General features: G+C 38.3%; 1 protein-coding gene across 21 annotated transcripts in view; it reads left to right on the top strand.

Annotated features, from left to right (window-relative positions):
• Nucleotides 1-276: 276 nt before the first annotated feature.
• The window catches only part of CD55 (CD55 molecule (Cromer blood group)), a 64659-nt gene continuing 47012 nt past the window's right edge, over nucleotides 277-17923 (top strand). For 5 of the 21 annotated variants that reach the window (XM_063613610.1, XM_063613609.1, XM_063613611.1 and 2 more), the window contains exons 1-7: nucleotides 277-765; nucleotides 1265-1450; nucleotides 3352-3543; nucleotides 4405-4504; nucleotides 5827-5912; nucleotides 10165-10353; nucleotides 16079-16783. In XM_063613610.1, the coding sequence (XP_063469680.1) occupies nucleotides 666-765; nucleotides 1265-1450; nucleotides 3352-3543; nucleotides 4405-4504; nucleotides 5827-5912; nucleotides 10165-10353; nucleotides 16079-16783 (1558 nt within the window). In that variant the 5' untranslated portion in view covers nucleotides 277-665. Of the gene's footprint in view, nucleotides 766-854; nucleotides 1173-1264; nucleotides 1451-3351; nucleotides 3544-4404; nucleotides 4505-5826; nucleotides 5913-10164; nucleotides 10354-16078; nucleotides 16784-17923 lie in introns of those variants that run through there. The other 16 variants (XM_063613615.1, XM_055234370.2, XM_055234371.2 and 13 more) reach the window with 13 other exon arrangements.

The following is a 17923-nucleotide window of genomic DNA, read 5'->3' as shown; positions in this document are numbered from 1 at the left end:
GTGTTCTAGGAGATAATGCCCTTCCTCCTTAGTTACTTCCCCTCCCTCCCTAGTTATTTCCCCACCCTCGTGCTGGCGTTTGACAGACCTCCCAGTAGAGGGCCCACGACGCGGGGAGGGCACCGCGTCTCAGCCCCCGAGTCTCAGCCCCCGAACTCCACCGCACCTGCAGCTCCGCTTGGCAGCACTCAAGCACGGGGATGCTCCGCTTAGACGAACTCACGTTCGGGCAGCAAGGCCTGCGATACTTGAGCACCCCTCCCCCTCTCTCGTTTCCACCCCGTTTGTGTTTACGTAGCGAGTAGATATTTAGGTTTCTAGAAGGCAGGTCATCGCAGGCCCCACCCAGCAGTGGAGAGAGTGAGTCCCAGAGGGGGTTGCCAGCGAGCTCCTCTTCCTTCTACTCCCCACGGTCCCCGAGTCGAGGGCCCCCAGGGGCGTATGACGCCGGAGCCCTCTGACCACAACAAACCCCTACTCCACCCGTCTTGTTTGTCCCACCCTTGGTGACCCAGAGCCCCAGCCCAGGCCCCGCCCAAAGCACTCATTTAACTGGTATTGCGGAGCCACGAGGCTTATGCTTACCGTAACTCGCTCAGGCCGCTGGGCGTAGCTGCGACTCGGCGGAGTCCCGGCGGCGCGTCCTTGTTCTGACCCGGCGCGCCATGACCGTCGCGCGGCCGAGCGTGCCCGCAGCGCTGCCCCTCCTCGGGGAGCTGCCCCGGCTGCTGCTGCTGGTGCTGTTGTGCCTGCCGGCCGTGTGGGGTGAGTAGGGGCCCGGCGGCCGGGGAAGCCCCTGGGCTGGGTGGGAGGTCCAAGTCGGTCTCTGAGACACGCACAGGGGCCGGGGACTTGGCAGGTGGGGAGCGTGGCCCGCGGTCGTGCTTCCCGCCGTCCTGCACCTTTAAGGCTCTTGCCGCTCACCAGCATTTGGGGCTCCTGCTGTGTCGTCCCTCAGCTGACTTGGCTTTAGGGGTCGGCGTGGAGGGTTAAAGAGGCCCCGGCTGGGTTTGCGGAGCAGCCAAGCCTGGGAGGGCTCAGAGTGTATCCTTAACCCGCAAAAAGCTGCTCTAAAAGGATGGGAGGCCAGACCGCTGACCGCTCCCCGCTCTAGACAGAGTCCAGCCGTGTGGAGCACACGATGCTGCAAACTTGCATGCCATCCCTTTCAGGTGTGGCATTTCAAGGGGGCTTGTGTCTTGAAAACAGCAACTGTGAGGACACCTGATAGTCATTTCCTTCAGTTCTGCTTTTGTCTCCCTAGGTGACTGTGGCCTTCCCCCAGGTGTACCTAATGCCCAGCCAGCTTTGGAAGGCCTTACAAGTTTTCCCGAGGGTACCGTAGTAACGTACAAATGTGAAGAAAGCTTTATGAAAATTCCTGGCAAGAAGGACTCAGTGATCTGCCTTAAGGGCAGTCAATGGTCAGATATTGAAGAGTTCTGCAATCGTAAGTTCTTCATCTTTTTAGAAAAGTTCTGGGAATGGAATGTATCTTAAATTTATTTTTATATATCTTTGGAGTGACTAGTAATTGATAGTTCTCTAGCGTTACTAAACCCCAGGGTATACCCTGTTGGCACTTCACACTCCAGCTCATTGAAGACATTTACCACCCTGAGTAGGTCCTGCTGCTTCATTAAGAGTTTTTCTTCCTAACACTGTACCTCTTGAACGAACTAGTAGAGAAAATAAACAATAGTTATTGTTTAGGGAGTAAACATATAAAATATATTTGGCAATTGCCTTGAGACACATAGCATAAATGAACTGTTTTCTTAAGCATTTTATAAAGTAGGACTTACCAAATACAACTCTGTGGTGGCATTTTTAAAAGCTCTCAATATTTACTTCAAAGTCTGTTATACTTGTACATATTTATAGGGTACGTGTGATATTTTGGCACATGCATACAATATGTCATGATTAATCAGGGTAATTGGATAGCCAGTACCTCAAACACTTGGTGTTTGTGTGAAGAATATTCCAAATCTTCTCTTCTTGCTACTTTGAAAAAATATATGTATATATATATAAATTGGGATTTATATATATATATAGGGATAGATATACATATATATATGGAGAGAGATATATATAGGGAGAGAGAGATGTATAAACTGGGATATAGATAGACAGGTAGATAGATTGATTGTTAAAAATGAATAAGAGGCCCAGTGAAGAGTTGTTTTGGGGCCAACACAGTAACCGTGTTTGATACTGATATCTAGTAGAATTAAAAGAAATGAAGATTTCCTGTTTTAGGTGAATATACATACAGTCATCCACACCTCATGTGCCCTTTGGTTTCATAAAATATGTATTGGCATTATCTTGGAGGAAAAAAATCTGTTACTTACATAGCCCTGTATTAGCTTTGAGATATATGAGTAAAGATAAAGAGACCCGATAACCTGACTTTGAACAACTTAAATCAATAGCTACAGTAAATACAGAAATTGTTACAAATACCTTTAGAAGCCATGCGTGAAATAGGCTTTAACTTTTTATTTTTATCCACAATAGAGGCAGTAGGATGACGTACATAGTCTTTGCACATGTATCATGTTTTAACTCTTCCCCATGTTATTACTTTATCTAATCCTCCAAACAACCTCAGGAGGTAAGTTGGGGCTCTTACCCTCTTATTATGGTGGAGGAGACAGACCCCAGTAGTTTAATAACTTCCTCAAGAGCAGCAGCTTTTACGCCAAAACCAAGGTGTAAACTTGGGTCTTCTGACTACAAATCCAATGATGACCCTTCCACTTGACCATGCCTCTCTAGATTCACATTTGTGGGCAATCTGTTTACAGATGTAAATACTTTATATATACAATTTGTGGGCAATCTGTTTACAGGTGTAAATACCTTATGTATACAATTGACTCATCCTTGCCCCCAGGGCTTGTGGGAATTAAATGAGTTTATATGTAAATACATATTAGCTGCTATTATCGTTGTGCAGGACATTAGTCCAGGCGTCTGGAAATACCTTATTCCTGTACTATATGGTGCTGTGTAGTTCTTTAGGGCAGGGTAAGGAAACCAACATTTATTGAATGCCAGAACTGTGCCAGGCAACTTAAATGGTTTTTGTTTTTTAAGTGGGGATAGTGATATCTGTGTACCAACTCTACTTCCTAAGCCTCTAGTAACTAGGAAATAAAGTATACATGTGAATACATTTGCTACATTGCAAGTGCCATGGTGATATTAATATAGTTAAGTACCAAATATGTGCAAAGCAGTAAAGAAAGGGGGTTATTAGGGTCCAGATAATTAAGTATAGATGATAAAACAGAAATTGATACTACTTTTTTTTGTTGCTGCTTTTGTTAATACTTTTAGGTAGCTGCGAGGTGCCAACCAGGCTAAATTTTGCATCCCTCAAACAGCCTTATGTCACTCAGAATTATTTTCCAGTCGGTACTGTTGTGGAATATGAGTGCCGTCCAGGTTACAGAAGAGCACCTTCTCTATCAACAAAACTAACTTGCCTTGAGGATTTAAAATGGTCCACAGCAGATAAATTTTGTAAAAGTGAGTAAAATTTTTTAAAGTATTTTCAACCATCTGGTGTTTGGGGGAAATAGTATCCCTTCCTTCATTCATGCTAGAACTCTATTTGTATATATTATTATTTAGGATGTTTCTTCATAGGACTATGAGTGTCAATTTATTTTGGATTAGACAAACTAAATATGTGGTAGGAATACTTATTCACTCAAAAATTTCATATTTAATTAGTTTGAGGTTGCCTAAAATGAAACAAGTATATATTCTAAATTCATTGCTTTTTCAAAACTTATTATAAAGAGAAATTAGAATTAAAGAAGTCTAAGGGTCAGGCATGGTGGCTCATGCCTGTAATCCCAGCACTTTGGGAGACAGAGGCAGGTGGACCACTTGAGGTCAGGAGATTGAGACTAGCCTGGCCAACATGATGAAACCCCGACTCTACTAAAAATATAAAAACTAGGTGGGCGTGGTGGCGCATGCCTATAATCCCAGCTTCTTGGAAGGCTGAGGCAGGAGAATCCTTTGAACCTGGGAGGCAGAGGTTGCGGTGAGCTGAGATTATGTTACTGCACTCCAGCCTGGGCAACAGAGCGAAACTCCATCTCAAAAAAAAAAAAAAAAGTCTAAGGATAAGAAATATCAATGGTTCAGATGATGAATTTACATATATATGCTTGATAATTTTTTCAAAATTTTTTCCCGAGCTTTATTGAGGTATAATCAACAAATATTATTTTAGGTGTACAACATGATGTTTTGATATATGTGCACATTGTGAAATGATTAACACAGTCAAGCTAATTAACATATCCACCACCTTACATAGTTACCTTTGTGTGTATGCCTGATAATTTAAAAAAATCAATTTGTATTCTATTCTAGAGAAATCATGCCCTAATCCTGGAGAAATACCAAATGGTCAGATCAGTGTACCAAATGGCATATTATTTGGCGAAACCATCTTCTTCTCATGTAATACAGGGTAAGTTTGGGCATACTAAAACCCTGTATTTAGGAAATGAGAAAACAAACGAGGACTTAAGGTGAGATTGTTAGTTTCGTGACTGGTATTCACAGCTAGTAGCAACTAAAACAATCCCTCACCTCAAAGACTATCATGAGCTCATCACAGTTAAATTTAGTAAAATGGGGCAAGAAAGGAAGATTTCTTATACCACCAAAATTCTCTAAATTCTGATTTCAGTAAATATGTGATTCAATATAAAATTTTAAATGTGATTAATAAAAAAATTGAGATGATGATACTTGCAGAAATAATTCTTCAAATGTTAAATACTAAACCAATCTTTAGTTGACCTAAATAATGAGTTTTCATGAGTTTTTCTATATGCAAACAAGCTGTTACAAAACAGCATGAGTTAAAGACATTCCTAGTGTGAAAGTATTCTAAGTTCTTTGATCAGTTCTCTATATAGGGAAAAGGAACTCATTCATTGAGTACCGTCAATGTCTCAGACACTGTTGAAAACTTTACATTTTCTCATTTCATATCTGTAAATTAAATATTCTATTTTACTCTGTGTGTGTCCCTATTCTTTATAAAGTAAAAATATCTGTATCACTTGTCTCCTATATGAAACACAGATATTGGTTAGGTCATGAACACAAAATCTGGGAAGTACTTTGAACCCTTTTTTTTTTTTTTTTTTTTTTTTTTTTTTTTTTTTTTTTTGGTGAGACGGAGTCTCGCTCTGTCGCCCAGGCTGGAGTGCAGTGGCGCAATCTCGGCTCACTGCAAGCCCCGCCTCCCGGGGTCACGCCATTCTCCTGCCTCAGCCTCTCCGAGTAGCTGGGACTACAGGCGCCCGCCACCACGCCCGGCTAATTTTTTTTTTTGTATTTTTAGTAGAGACGGGGTTTCACCGTGGTCTCGACCTCCTGACCTCGTGATCCGCCCGCCTCGGCCTCCCAAAGTGCTGGGATTTTAACCCTTTAAATATAAGTACATTCTATTATTCTGTGAAGCCCATATTTAGAACTCAGAAGTATGAAATGTTCAATTATCTATGTCATTTAAAAATGTTTAAAACACTTTTATGCTTTCTAACATATTCCCCATGCAAATAAAAAATGTACATATCTTATCTGTTTTTACTCTTTGGATGTCACCTTTTTAAACTTAATTTTTGTTTTCCTTTAAACTACTGTGTGGACTTTTATCAACTACTGTTTTATCTTCACCTAATTCTGTAGTAAATATTTTAAGATAATAACCTGGAGAATTGAGGAAAGTCAAATATGTGTGAATGTAACAAACTCTTTTTTCTTCCCCTATTGCTTTAGGTACAAATTACTTGGCCCGACTTCTAGTTTATGTCTTACTTCAGGCAGCTCTGTCCAGTGGAGTGAACCGTTTCCAGAGTGCAGAGGTAAGAGTTAAAAAATCTAAGCACTCAGGTTGTGAGGCTGAGTACTCAATGATAAATTAATTTCTGCCCCTTAAGAATTAGCACAGTGTGTATTTGTAGCAAACCCACCTTTCAATATATGAGTGCTTTGCTAATTTTAAGACCTTTTCTAGTGATGTTCCTTCATTTAGCAGCTGTGAAGATAAACCATCAAGTTTTCTGAGTCCCAATTCCCAAACTATAGAATGAGGATTAAAAACAAACTTAGGTTTGTATTGCACTTGGTCATTTATTGTTTAACCATTACTTCTAAAGTCAAGTATGATAGGTAAAAGATTTCCGCCCCACAATTTTATGTAAGAAAATACTGTCAATCAGAGGGTCTATAAGACTTGACCCCATATCCTAAAACAAGTGGCAATGGAAGGCCTTTAACCCAGGTCTCTTATTTCAAACCCAGCATTTTTCTAAAATCCAGTATTGCCTACATGCTGCTTCTTAGGATTAAAATAATTAACTGAGATAATTATCTAGAAGGGTTTTAAGGTGTGATATATTCTTATCATTAGAGAGAGAAGCTTATACCGTCAAGAAGAAATACTGTGTCTGTATTTGAGAATCTTCTCAAATATATGGTGCAGAAATAATATTATAAATGGATATATATCCAGTCAAATTTATGTCAGTTAGAGACACATGTCTCTTGGAAATTGAAAGGAATAAAATACATGCAACATTTTAAAATGTAGGCTTGCTTCCTTTCCATCCTTCTCTCTCTCTACACACAATGTGCCCTCCTGCAAATGACTTCTGAAGGTCCCTATTGTCAAAATTATTGATAAGTTAAAGTTTTTATGTGTTACTAAGGGAAGAAAACTAGAGTAGATTTAGTGTAATTTATCAAATATTTATCGATTGACACTCTGGTAGGCAACGTGTAGGGTCAACTGATACGAAGACAAAATAAAGCCGTGCCATCAAGGAGCCTGTCCCTGCCACACCCACCATGTGCCCTTCTTTTTGAGATGTCATACTACTACCATTTTTTTCTCGTTTTTAAATTTTTCATCATTGCTACCCAGTAGCACCTTTCCCATTTTCGTTGTCCAGTAGGAGACATTGTAAATGATAGTAAATTAAAGATAGAAAACAAGGAAAAGCTGGGCCATATCTTTTGTTTGACCCAGGCAACATGTCACAAAGTTCAGACAAACAGTCTCCCATCTGAAGCCAGTATTTTCACAAGCACTTGCTGTGTCATGAATTTGACAGAAATGCAAACCCACTTTATCTTCCTGCTTGCGCATCTAGGCCACAGCGTTGCTTCCCTATCTGGTGTCTTGAACTCCATGCTGAATATTCTGATGTTCGTGTTTTCCTCCTTGACTCTTCTATCCTCTGTGTGACTCAGCAACCACTGACATCTGCATCCTGTAGGAAAGAGCCCCTGTTCTTAAGCAATCCCAGTGCCTTCAAATATCCCTATAAGGCCTTACTTCTTTTAGGATCATTTTGATTTTCCACATAACTTGTTCTGACCATACCAAAAAGATTGAATGGAAAGTAAATTCTTAAATAATGTACTCCTTCACCTCAAGTATATAGCCCTAGCCTATAAACACATGAGGTTGCTTCAATGTCCATGCATGAATATGGATATGAAGAAGGAAAGAACAGTGGACACATTCACTAATTGTCTATAGTTATACAGAAAACAGAGGTGCTGCTAGTTTACCCCTGAATGGAGCCTCACTGTCAGAGGACCTATTTGTCTCTCTGCCAATGTTTTCTTTTTCAAAATTTTAGTTGACTGATGGTGTCTGCTAACCTAGGATCAATCCCTGCTATGTAATGACTATCATCCCAGACCCTTCTCTTTATCTTAACTCCCCACATCTCATCCCTAAATCATTGTGCTTTACTTCCTCAATCTGTTTTTCAAACTTGTGTTTTGCTCTCCATCTGTATACTTCTAGCATAGTTTATTATTCCTCCCGTGGACTATTGCAATTAGGGCCACTCCTAACATTTTCAGGGCCCAGGCAAGAATATAAATGGAGGTCGCTGGCCTAAGACCCACCTTGTTTCACATAGCCCTTCCTCTTCCCACACTGTATGGGTTCTCTGGTGCACATAAGCGGACAACTCAGCCTACATACCCAAGTCATGTCCACCACATCCACCATAACTTGTATCCACCCTCCATTGTCTGTTGGGTTAGAGGTGAGTATATCAGCAGGATAGACCACCTTCAAGAACATGGACCAGTGGGAGGGACCCTCTCAGGCCCTGGAATGGGTGTTGGCACAGGGAATTCTGGGTGCTAGTTCCTGGAGCATGTTCTGGAATGGAGGAGAAGTCGTAGGACAGGCTGTCATTGAGTATATGCTCTCAGCCTACAGACATCCCACCAACAGGGGAGAGATGCATCCAGAGGAGGGCCAGGGCACAGCGTTTTAAAATGTGGGGTCTGAGGCAGCAGCAGTCTTAGTTGCCTGAGTTCAAGAGTGACACTGATAGCAATGGCCTCCTGCCTCCATTCTTTCACTCTATTAATGTTTCATCCATATTTTACCCAGAGCGATCTGAAACACAGATGTGACTTAGACATCTATTTCCTCCTTAGAGCTTATTCATATCTCCTATCACTTAAAAAGCCCAAATTCCTTAGTATAGTGTACAAGGCAGCCGTGGTCTACCTACTGCTTGACACTCAGGTCTTGCCCTCATGTTTTATGCCTTACACATGCAAACTGCTGTGGTTTCCATGTATCTCTTTTTTTTCTTTTTTTTAAATTGAGACAGGGTCTCACTCTGTTGCCCAGGCTGAAGTGCAGTGGTGTGATCACAGCTCACTGCAGCCTCAACCTCCTCAGCCCAAGTGATCCTCCCACCTCAGCCTTCCTTGTAGCTGGGACTATAGGTGCACGCCACCATGCCCAGCTAATTTGAGTATTTTTTGCATAGACAGGGCTTCCTTATGTTGCCCAGGCTGGTCTCGAACTCCTGGGCTCAAGCAGTCTGCCCACCTCAGCCTCCCAAAGTGCTGGGATTACAGGTGTGAACCGCCATGCCCCGCTGCCGCTTCTTTACTTAGCTATATTTTCCTTACTAAGAGTTAGTTCCCTAGCCCATCAGAAAGATTCCCAGGCTGGCTACTTCTATGATGACCCTTACATTTTTTATTGAAATCATCTCTGAATCTTTTTTCCCATTAGCTTTTAAGACATAGGAACTATATCTTGTTCACCTTTGCACTTCCAATTATAAAAAAATGCCTGGCATGTGTTAGGCACTCAGAAAATGTTTGAACTGAACCAATGGTATGTGTGTCTCTGCACACTCTGTTAGTGTAAATCAGAACAGCTTGTTCTTGCTGCTTGTTTTGATCCAAGACCAAAGAGTGATTGATAAATGTGCTGAGTATTTTCTGTGTTCTTAAGTACGTTTGGTGTAACATAATTTGGCATGCACACATATTAAATTGCCTTCATTTTTTTTTTTTAAAAAAAAAGGACAACAACATCATGCCTTTAGATTATGTGGAACCATTGAATTTTTTCTCAGGGTAACTGCCAGGGAGTGGTCCCTTTTTACAGTATAACTAAACCTCTGCTTGTATTTATTTTGTAAGTTCAGCTGCTCAGTAAGATTGTTTTGAATGAAGTCTCTGTGAGTCCATATGTGCTAAAATGTTTACTCTAGAAGTCAAAATGTAATCCTGACATTTAAGATCTCTGCTCTATCCAAAATGATCTGTACTTAGTTCTTAAACATGCCGCTTGAATTTTCCACTCCTTGCATTTGCTATTGTTTCCCTCTTAGAGTGAAGAGCAACGCTTTCTCCGCTGTTCTCTCTCAAAAGCATGGTACATATTAGGTTTAAACTCAAGTTCTATTTTCCTGCCCAAGTCTTCTCTGACTATACTGCTTTCATCTCTAAAATCCTGCAGTATTCACTTTTCCTAGCGCCATTTTGATATGCACACATCTTATTATAATTTTTCTTTTACATACATGTTCTGAATCTTATTATTTCTATGAATTGGCCTCAAGGTTAGCATTTGTCTTCTACACGATTTGCATTCAAAGCTCCAATATACTACCAATTACTTAATAGGCATTTATAAGCATCTCTTGTTGGTAATGCTGAATTTAGAAAAATGATATTTTGATTTGTTTAAAATATAAGCTTTAACATGTTTTGGGTCTTATTTGTAAAAATACTTTACTAGTTTTATTTATTTAAAAGATGTTGGAATTGTTTTTTAAGAAATTTATTGTCCAGCACCACCACAAATTGACAATGGAATAATTCAAGGGGAACGTGACAATTATGGATATAGACAGTCTATAATGTATGCATGTAATAAAGGATTCACCATGATTGGAGAGCACTCTATTTATTGTACTGTGAATGACAATGAAGGAGAATGGAGTGGCCCACCACCTGAATGCAGAGGTAATCACTTTGGATAGTTATATTTTTGCTTTATTCTTACCCTTAGGTCTATGTGTGGGTTGCAGACATTCTATGAACCCCCTAAGAAAAAAATGTAAAATGTTTACATATACATATTGGTATTTTTCTGTGGGACACAATTTTTCTAAAGCTTCTCAGAAGGGTCTGTGGCTTGTACACACACAAACACACACACACACGTATTATGATGTGTATATATAAAATAGGCCTCATATTTTTGGTGAATTTGCTTAAATTTGCTGTTTTATACCATGTTGCTTTCAGTCAGTTAATATAGGTACTTTGTTTATACAAAGAGAATATAAAGTGGTTTATTGGAGGGAGAATCTTAGCTTGAAGGCTCTAGATAGTGATCATACATGTTGCAACGACGGAGAAACTCTTGCCATCTGTTGACTTCACTGAATTAACATTCAATTCTTTTCTGCCTCCAGAATTTCTATTATTATCCATTCTCCTTCATCCTTCTAGACTTTTTTCTTTCAATGTTTTTTTATACCCAGAAGGTACTCTCAGAATCCTTTGAACTGCTCTTAAAATATATTTTAAAAGAAATATTTAGAAGATCAGTGAAGCTGGACTAAACATTGCCTAGTATCAATAGGTGGCGTTTAAGTAGTGGTGAATGCCAACGTGACTCAAACATTTGAGTATTTACTTTTGTAATTATAATTGAAATTTTATTAGTATGAATTTTAAAAATTCCTTATTAAAATAGATTTTTATTATAAGTATTATACATAGACATAATGACATAATATTAAAGCCACGGAGATGAGTACAAAATGGGAAGTGAAAGCCTCTTCTCTATCACTAGTCCTACTCGGAGAGGTAACCATTTTTTACCAATTCTTTTGTTTCATTCTAGAATATAAATAAACATACAAATATTTTTTATTTATTATATCAATGGTGTGGGTATTCATTTATCTAACCAGTCCTCTATTGATGGCAATAGGTTTTTTGTTCTAGATTGGGTTTTTTTATGAACTATTATTACAAATGATGCTATAATATTCTTGTACATCTGTCACTGCACATGTATGCAAGTACCTTTGTACAATAAATTTCTTGCAGTATAATTATTTGTAACAAAGGTATGTGAATTACATTTTTCATACCCGTTAGTAACACTGCTTTTTAAAAGACTGTACCAATTTAGTCTCCCACTAATATTACATCATTGTGGTGTTTGCACCTTTAATGATAATGATTGTTAGGGAGATTTTACAATGTAAATGGTAAAAATTTTTATTATTTGAATTCATTTAATTATGAAGTTTAGTGTGTGTGCTTTTTTAATTTGGCTGTTTGATCCAGTTCATATTTATTTTTCCAAGTTTTATTAAATGATCAGTTATTTAGAGCTTAAAAAACCATATGGAAGTACCCAAGTAGGTCATGGCAGGCTGATGCTTCCATTAAAAACAACTATAAAATCTGAATAGATTACCAAAAAATTATATATTTTAAGGCATAAGATACAGCTGTGGAAGCAACAAGGTCTGAATGAACTAAAATTCCTGGGGGCAGGTGGTGAAGGCAACCCATCCTGATGTAAGCCAGTTTTCCTTAGGGACCTTTGCTGATTCTGAAGCTGGACTAAGGATTCACCTTGACCCAGACAAAAGACCACTTCCAGGAAAGAGAAACCAGCAACGCTTTAATGGTTATGGAGGGATAGGGTAATACACTGGAAACTGAGGCCCTCAAATGCGGAACCAATTTTTCCTAAAGGCCATTCGCTAATTTTGGGGCTGCATGTGAGGCTGGGAAGCTTGACCCAGAGCTTCTAAAGTACAAAATGAAATCTCTCAGAACTTGATGGTATTTGGATAGCATATACCCACCAGAGGAACAGGCTTTTAGCTAGCATAACACAGGTCTCCCCTTTAGCACATCTGTGCTCATTTTGAAACTGTATAGGGAAGGACATTAGATGGCTGGGAGAACTCTGAAGGACAGACCTGGATCTCCTGCCATCTTCCAAAGGTGAAACAACAAAAATCCGCCAGGCTTTCAGTCAGAAGCCCGGAAGGGCCACTCCCAAGAAACAGAGGCAAGAGCAGAAGTAGATGGAGTCTTACTGAAACTGAAACCCAGCTCAATTCCTAATAGGTTGAAGATATGATTACCTCAATGCAGTCTGCTTATCAGAAAGGCATATCATATCATCCAGATGTTTTATATACAATGTTTGGCATACAACAAAAGACTGTTAGATATGGAAGGAAGCAAGAAAATATGACCAAATCAAGAATATCCAGATAATTGAGTTAGCAAATGAGGACCTTAAAATAACTGATTAACAAGTTTAAGATGATAAAAGAAAAGAGAACTTCAATTGGAATCTGTAAAAATGGAGTAAAATGAATATTCTACAACTGGAAAATATCTGAAATTAAGAACACAATAGATAGGTTTAGCTATTCAGACAGAGAAGGAAACAGTATTAGGAACTGAAAGATCGGTTAAAAATACCCAAACTGATGCACAAAGAGAAAAAGGAATGTGAAATATAGATAAAAGTTTGAGACATTTGAGACATGTTAAACTGTGCTAACACGTTAGGAAAAAGAGAAAGTGAGACAAAAAGGAAGAGGGGAAGGAGGAGGAGAAGAGAAATAGGAGCAGAAGAAATATTTAAAATGATACTTACTCAGAATTTTCCAAAACTGATAAAAGTACATTAGCCAACAGATTCAAGAAACTCTCTGAATCTAAGCTGAATAAAAATAAAACCACTCATAGCAAAAACAAACAACAAAAACTTCAAAGAAGCAACAGTAAAACTGATCACCGCTCAGCAAAAAATGATGCAAGCCAAAAGACAATAAGAAGAAATCTTTAAAATACTGTAAGAAAATTACTGTTCACCTAGAATTCTATACCCAATTAATATATCATTCAAAACTGAATGCAAAATAGAGATGTATTCAGACAAAAACCAAGAAAACTTTGCACTAGCAGACCAAATATGCACAGAATGAGAAACTAAAGAAAATTCTTCAAATAGAATGAAAATAATCCCAGGTAAAACATGAAAATACAAAAGGAAATGAACACTGACAAGGATAAATGGATACTGAGTTTACAAACAGTGAATGTAATGTCCTGTGGGGTCTGAATTATACATAGAATACAAATGCACAATAACAATGCAAAAGGCAGAAAGGTAAATTTATTTAAAGGTTACACAGTTCTAGCAGTACTGAAAAGGTGGTAAAAGTGATAGTTTGCGTAATTGACTTAAAGTCTAATATTGTGATCTCTAGGGTTGCTACAAATGAATGACAGAATAATACATAAATCACAAGCTAATAAAAGAATAATAATGGATATTTAATCCAAAAGAGAACGAGAGAGAAGCAGAAAGGAACAAAGAATAGATGGGAGAAATAGAAAACTAATAAGGTCGTTGATATAAACCCAAGTATGTCAGTAATTATATTAAGTGCAATTTGACCAAGATTGTCAGAGTTAAAAAGATTTTAAAAAGAACCTAGTTCTTTACTATTTACAAGAGACACAGTTTAATTACAAGAACACAGAATAGTTGAAAGTAAAGGATGGAAAAATATACCATGCAAACATTAACCCTTCAAAATAAGCTGACACAGTTACATTAATATCAATGTGTGTTTTAAGATGAAACAGTTCATAATGATAAGGAGGCCAACTCAACAGTAATATAGCACAATCTGGAATCTATGTACTTGATAAAATAGCTTCAATCTATATGTAGCAAAAATGGACAGAAAAAATAGACAAATACACACTCATAGTTAGAAAATTCCACACCTATCTCAATACCTAATAGGACAAGCAACCAAAAATCAGTGAGACTAAAGATCTGAGCAACAATTAAATATATATACATATGAGACCATTGAACCTATTAGGACCAATGACAAGTATGTTTTTTCAAGTGCACATGGGATATTTACCAAAATTGACCCTATGCTGGGCTCTAAGCTACAGTACATTGCAAAAGATTGAAGTTATTCAGACCATACCTTCTAGCCACAGTGGAATTAAACTAGATATCAGTAACGAAAAGATAACTAAAAAATTAACTTCTAGGAAATTTAAACTCTAAGGTAGTATATACATTCTCTGGATCAAAACTGAGAACTAACTTGATAGAACAAAGAATAATTTAGAATAGTTTTCATACAGGAGGGTCTTAGAATGAAAAGTTCATAAAAAAACTTATCTTAATAATGATTTTCATTGTTTGAGTGCCTGCTAAGTCCTGTGTTACCTGCTAGGCGTTTTACTCAATTTATCCCTTATAGCAGCCTGTGAGATAGGGTTAGGAGTCAGAAAAAAACGACCAATACCATCTGAGTTCCTAGGGCATCCAGTGTGTGATGGGGCTGGCAACAGTCATCCTGGATGATGTAATCTCTTGCTTCTGGGACAGACACTGTGAAATAGCTTACTCAATTATTTCCCTTAATCCTCACTCAATAATAATTACACAATCTGTTCTGCTTTTATCCTCATTTTACAGATGAGGAAATTATAGCTTAGAAGGGTTAGGGACTTGCTAGAGCTCACTAGTACATGGTGAAATCAGGCTTCGGCACTACCCAATACTGCCTCAACAGGGACTTTGTATAAGCGACCCAATGGCAGATGGGCTCTGAAGACCGAAAAAGTTGCTTTGCTGTTAGATTTATGCTTCTCAGAGTATGTTCTTATGAAAGTTTCACCTGACTTGTTATCTAGTCTGAAATCTAAAGAGGAACTAGTGTATGGAAAGTTGGTAACCGGCACAAGAGAATTAAAAGGAGTTATTTTTACTCAGACTCAAGTATCACTTGTAAACAAGAAATGAAACAAAAGAAGTTCTCAGGCTCATTAAGGTTAAGTGATAGAAAAGGCTGTGACTGTCTCTGTTGGCTTAGTTGTTCTAGAACAACATCCTGTTGTTCTTTAGTATTAGCACAAAAGATAATTTGGGAGAGAAAATAAAGATGTGCCACATAATAAGATCACTAGTGACTCTAACTTTGATTTGTTTATTTCACAAGAAGCAGCTTAAGCACCTCAGTATACTTTGGTATAAGTCTTTAGTCACCCGTAGGTATAATTTATATCAAAGCAAAAGCAACTTAAAACTTCAGCTCCTTGAGAAATACACAATAAGACTTGGTTTCCTAGAGAAACTAGTGTATGGAAAGTTGGTAACTAGCACAAGAGAATTAAAAGTTATTTTTACCCAGACTCAAGTGTCACTTTAAACAAGAAGTGAAACAAAACAAGTTCTCAGGCTCATTAAGGTTAAGTGATAGAAAAGGCTGTGATTGTCTGTTGGCTTAGTTGTTCTAGAACAACATCCTGTTGTTCTTTCGTATCAGCACAGAAGATAATTTGGGAGAGAAAATAGAGATGTGCCACAGAATAAGATCACTAGTGACACTTTGATTTGTTTATTTCACGAGAAGCAGCTTAAGCACCTCAGTATACTTTGGTATAAGTCTTCTTTAGTTACCCGTAGGTATAATTTATATCAAAGCAAATGCAACTTAGAACTTCAGCTCCTTGAGAAGTAGATAATAAGAGTTGGTTTCCTGAAAGTCATACCTAGGTGTTTGTGGGGAGAGAGAAAGGATAGCCACAGAGAAAGCAATGGCTAAGAATCTTAATATGGCCAGCAATATTCAGCTAACTTGTTTCTCAACCTTTTCTTTCACAGGAAAATCTCCAACTTCCAAGGTCCCACCAACAGTTCAGAAACCTACCACAGTAAATGTTCCAACTACAGAAGTCTCACCAACTTCTCAGAAAACCACCACACCAAATGCTCAAGGTACAGAGACTCTATCAGTTCTTCAAAAACACACCACAGAAAATGTTTCAGCTACAAGAACCCCACCAACTCCTCAGAAACCCACCACAGTAAATGTCGCAGCTACAGTAGTCACACCAACACCTCAGAAACCCACCACAATAAATGTTCCAGCTACAGGAGTCTCATCAACACCTCAAAGACACACCACAGTAAATGTTTCAGCTACAGGAACCCTACCAACTCTTCAGAAACCCACCAGAGCAAATGATTCAGCCACCAAAGCCCCAGCAGCAGCTCAGACATCTTTCATATCAAAAACCCTATCTACAAAGACCCCTCCTGCAACTCAGAATCCCACGATGACAAATGCTTCTGCTACACAGGCCACACTGACAGCCCAAAGATTCACCACAGCAAAAGTTGCATTTACGCAGAGTCCTCCAGCAACATGTAAGTCCACTAATGTACATTCCCCAGTGACTAATGGTCTCAAGAGTACACAAAGATTCCCTTCTGCTCATATTACAGCAACACGGAGTACACCTGTTTCCAGGACAACCAAGCATTTTCGTGAAACAACCCCAAATAAAGGAAGTGGAACCACTTCAGGTCAGTTGACACTGTTCAGGTTTACTGAGTATGGATCTAATGTGCTATGGTGGAAATATGAACTTGACCAAGATTGCAGGATTAAATGGTCTCTAATATATTGTAGCCAGGGTTTTTCATACTAATACTTTTTACTTTATTTGGAAGCGGACTTGGATTGTACTAGGGCAAATCTTTAAAAAAGAAACATTTACAAAAATAGAGAAAAAGACTGTGGCCCCATTAAAAAAAAATGCCAAATTAAGATTGATAAAAAAATTCTGTTTTCTGTAGTAGTTTTAGGGAGTCAATGAATTATTCAAGACCCCTTCAAAGAACCAAATATGTACTGTCTTTAAGGTTGAGTCCTGGGTCTGGTTCATTGATAGAGACCCATCCCTCAAAGCATGCTAAGGAATCTTTCTGGATTCCCTAGAGTTGCAGATCTGGTAAAGCATCTCAATAGTGTCGTCTAAGTAATTGAAAATACAGAGATCCTTTCAAATAGTTCATATTATTACAAGGCTCTATAAACGGTAGGTTCTCAGTGGCACCAAGTAATTGTGTTTTATCTGTAGTTTTACCCATTATGACCGTATTTTCAAAATGATTTTATATATTTCATAATTGTTACCTTGAAGCCTATTTTGCCAGCACCTGGATATTTTTAAGAATTTAAACATTACGGATGTTATTGTTAAAGTTCCCTTAATACATTTCCCCAGCCCATTTTTCTCCCTCCAAGGCAATTACTGCCCTGAAACTGATGTGCTTACTTCCTGTCTGTTTTCATTCTTATACTCCATGTATGTTTCCATAAGTAGTATATAATAATGTTTCATATTTTTAAAATAATTTACAGAAACTGTATATGTTTCATTACCTTTTAGCACTCAGCATTGGCTTTGTGGCTTACATTGATTAATTTTGATTTACTTCACTAATTTTAATTCTTTATGTGGTTTTTTACTTCTTTACAATTTTGTGACATCTCTTGGTCTAAAATTTCTAGGTTGAATACGTCCAGTTTTTAATAGGGCAAGGCAAAGAGAAATAAGCATCACTTATAAATTCGTTATAGAACTAACTTTATTGACATATTTCCTTCTGTAAAAAGTATAAGATAATTTAACACATTTAAACTGAACCTAATGAGTCAAT

Source organism: Symphalangus syndactylus, chromosome 19 (assembly GCF_028878055.3).
Source record: "Symphalangus syndactylus isolate Jambi chromosome 19, NHGRI_mSymSyn1-v2.1_pri, whole genome shotgun sequence".
In the NCBI taxonomy this organism is placed as follows: Eukaryota; Metazoa; Chordata; class Mammalia; order Primates; family Hylobatidae; genus Symphalangus; species Symphalangus syndactylus.
This window is presented reverse-complemented; position numbering and strand designations above follow the sequence as displayed.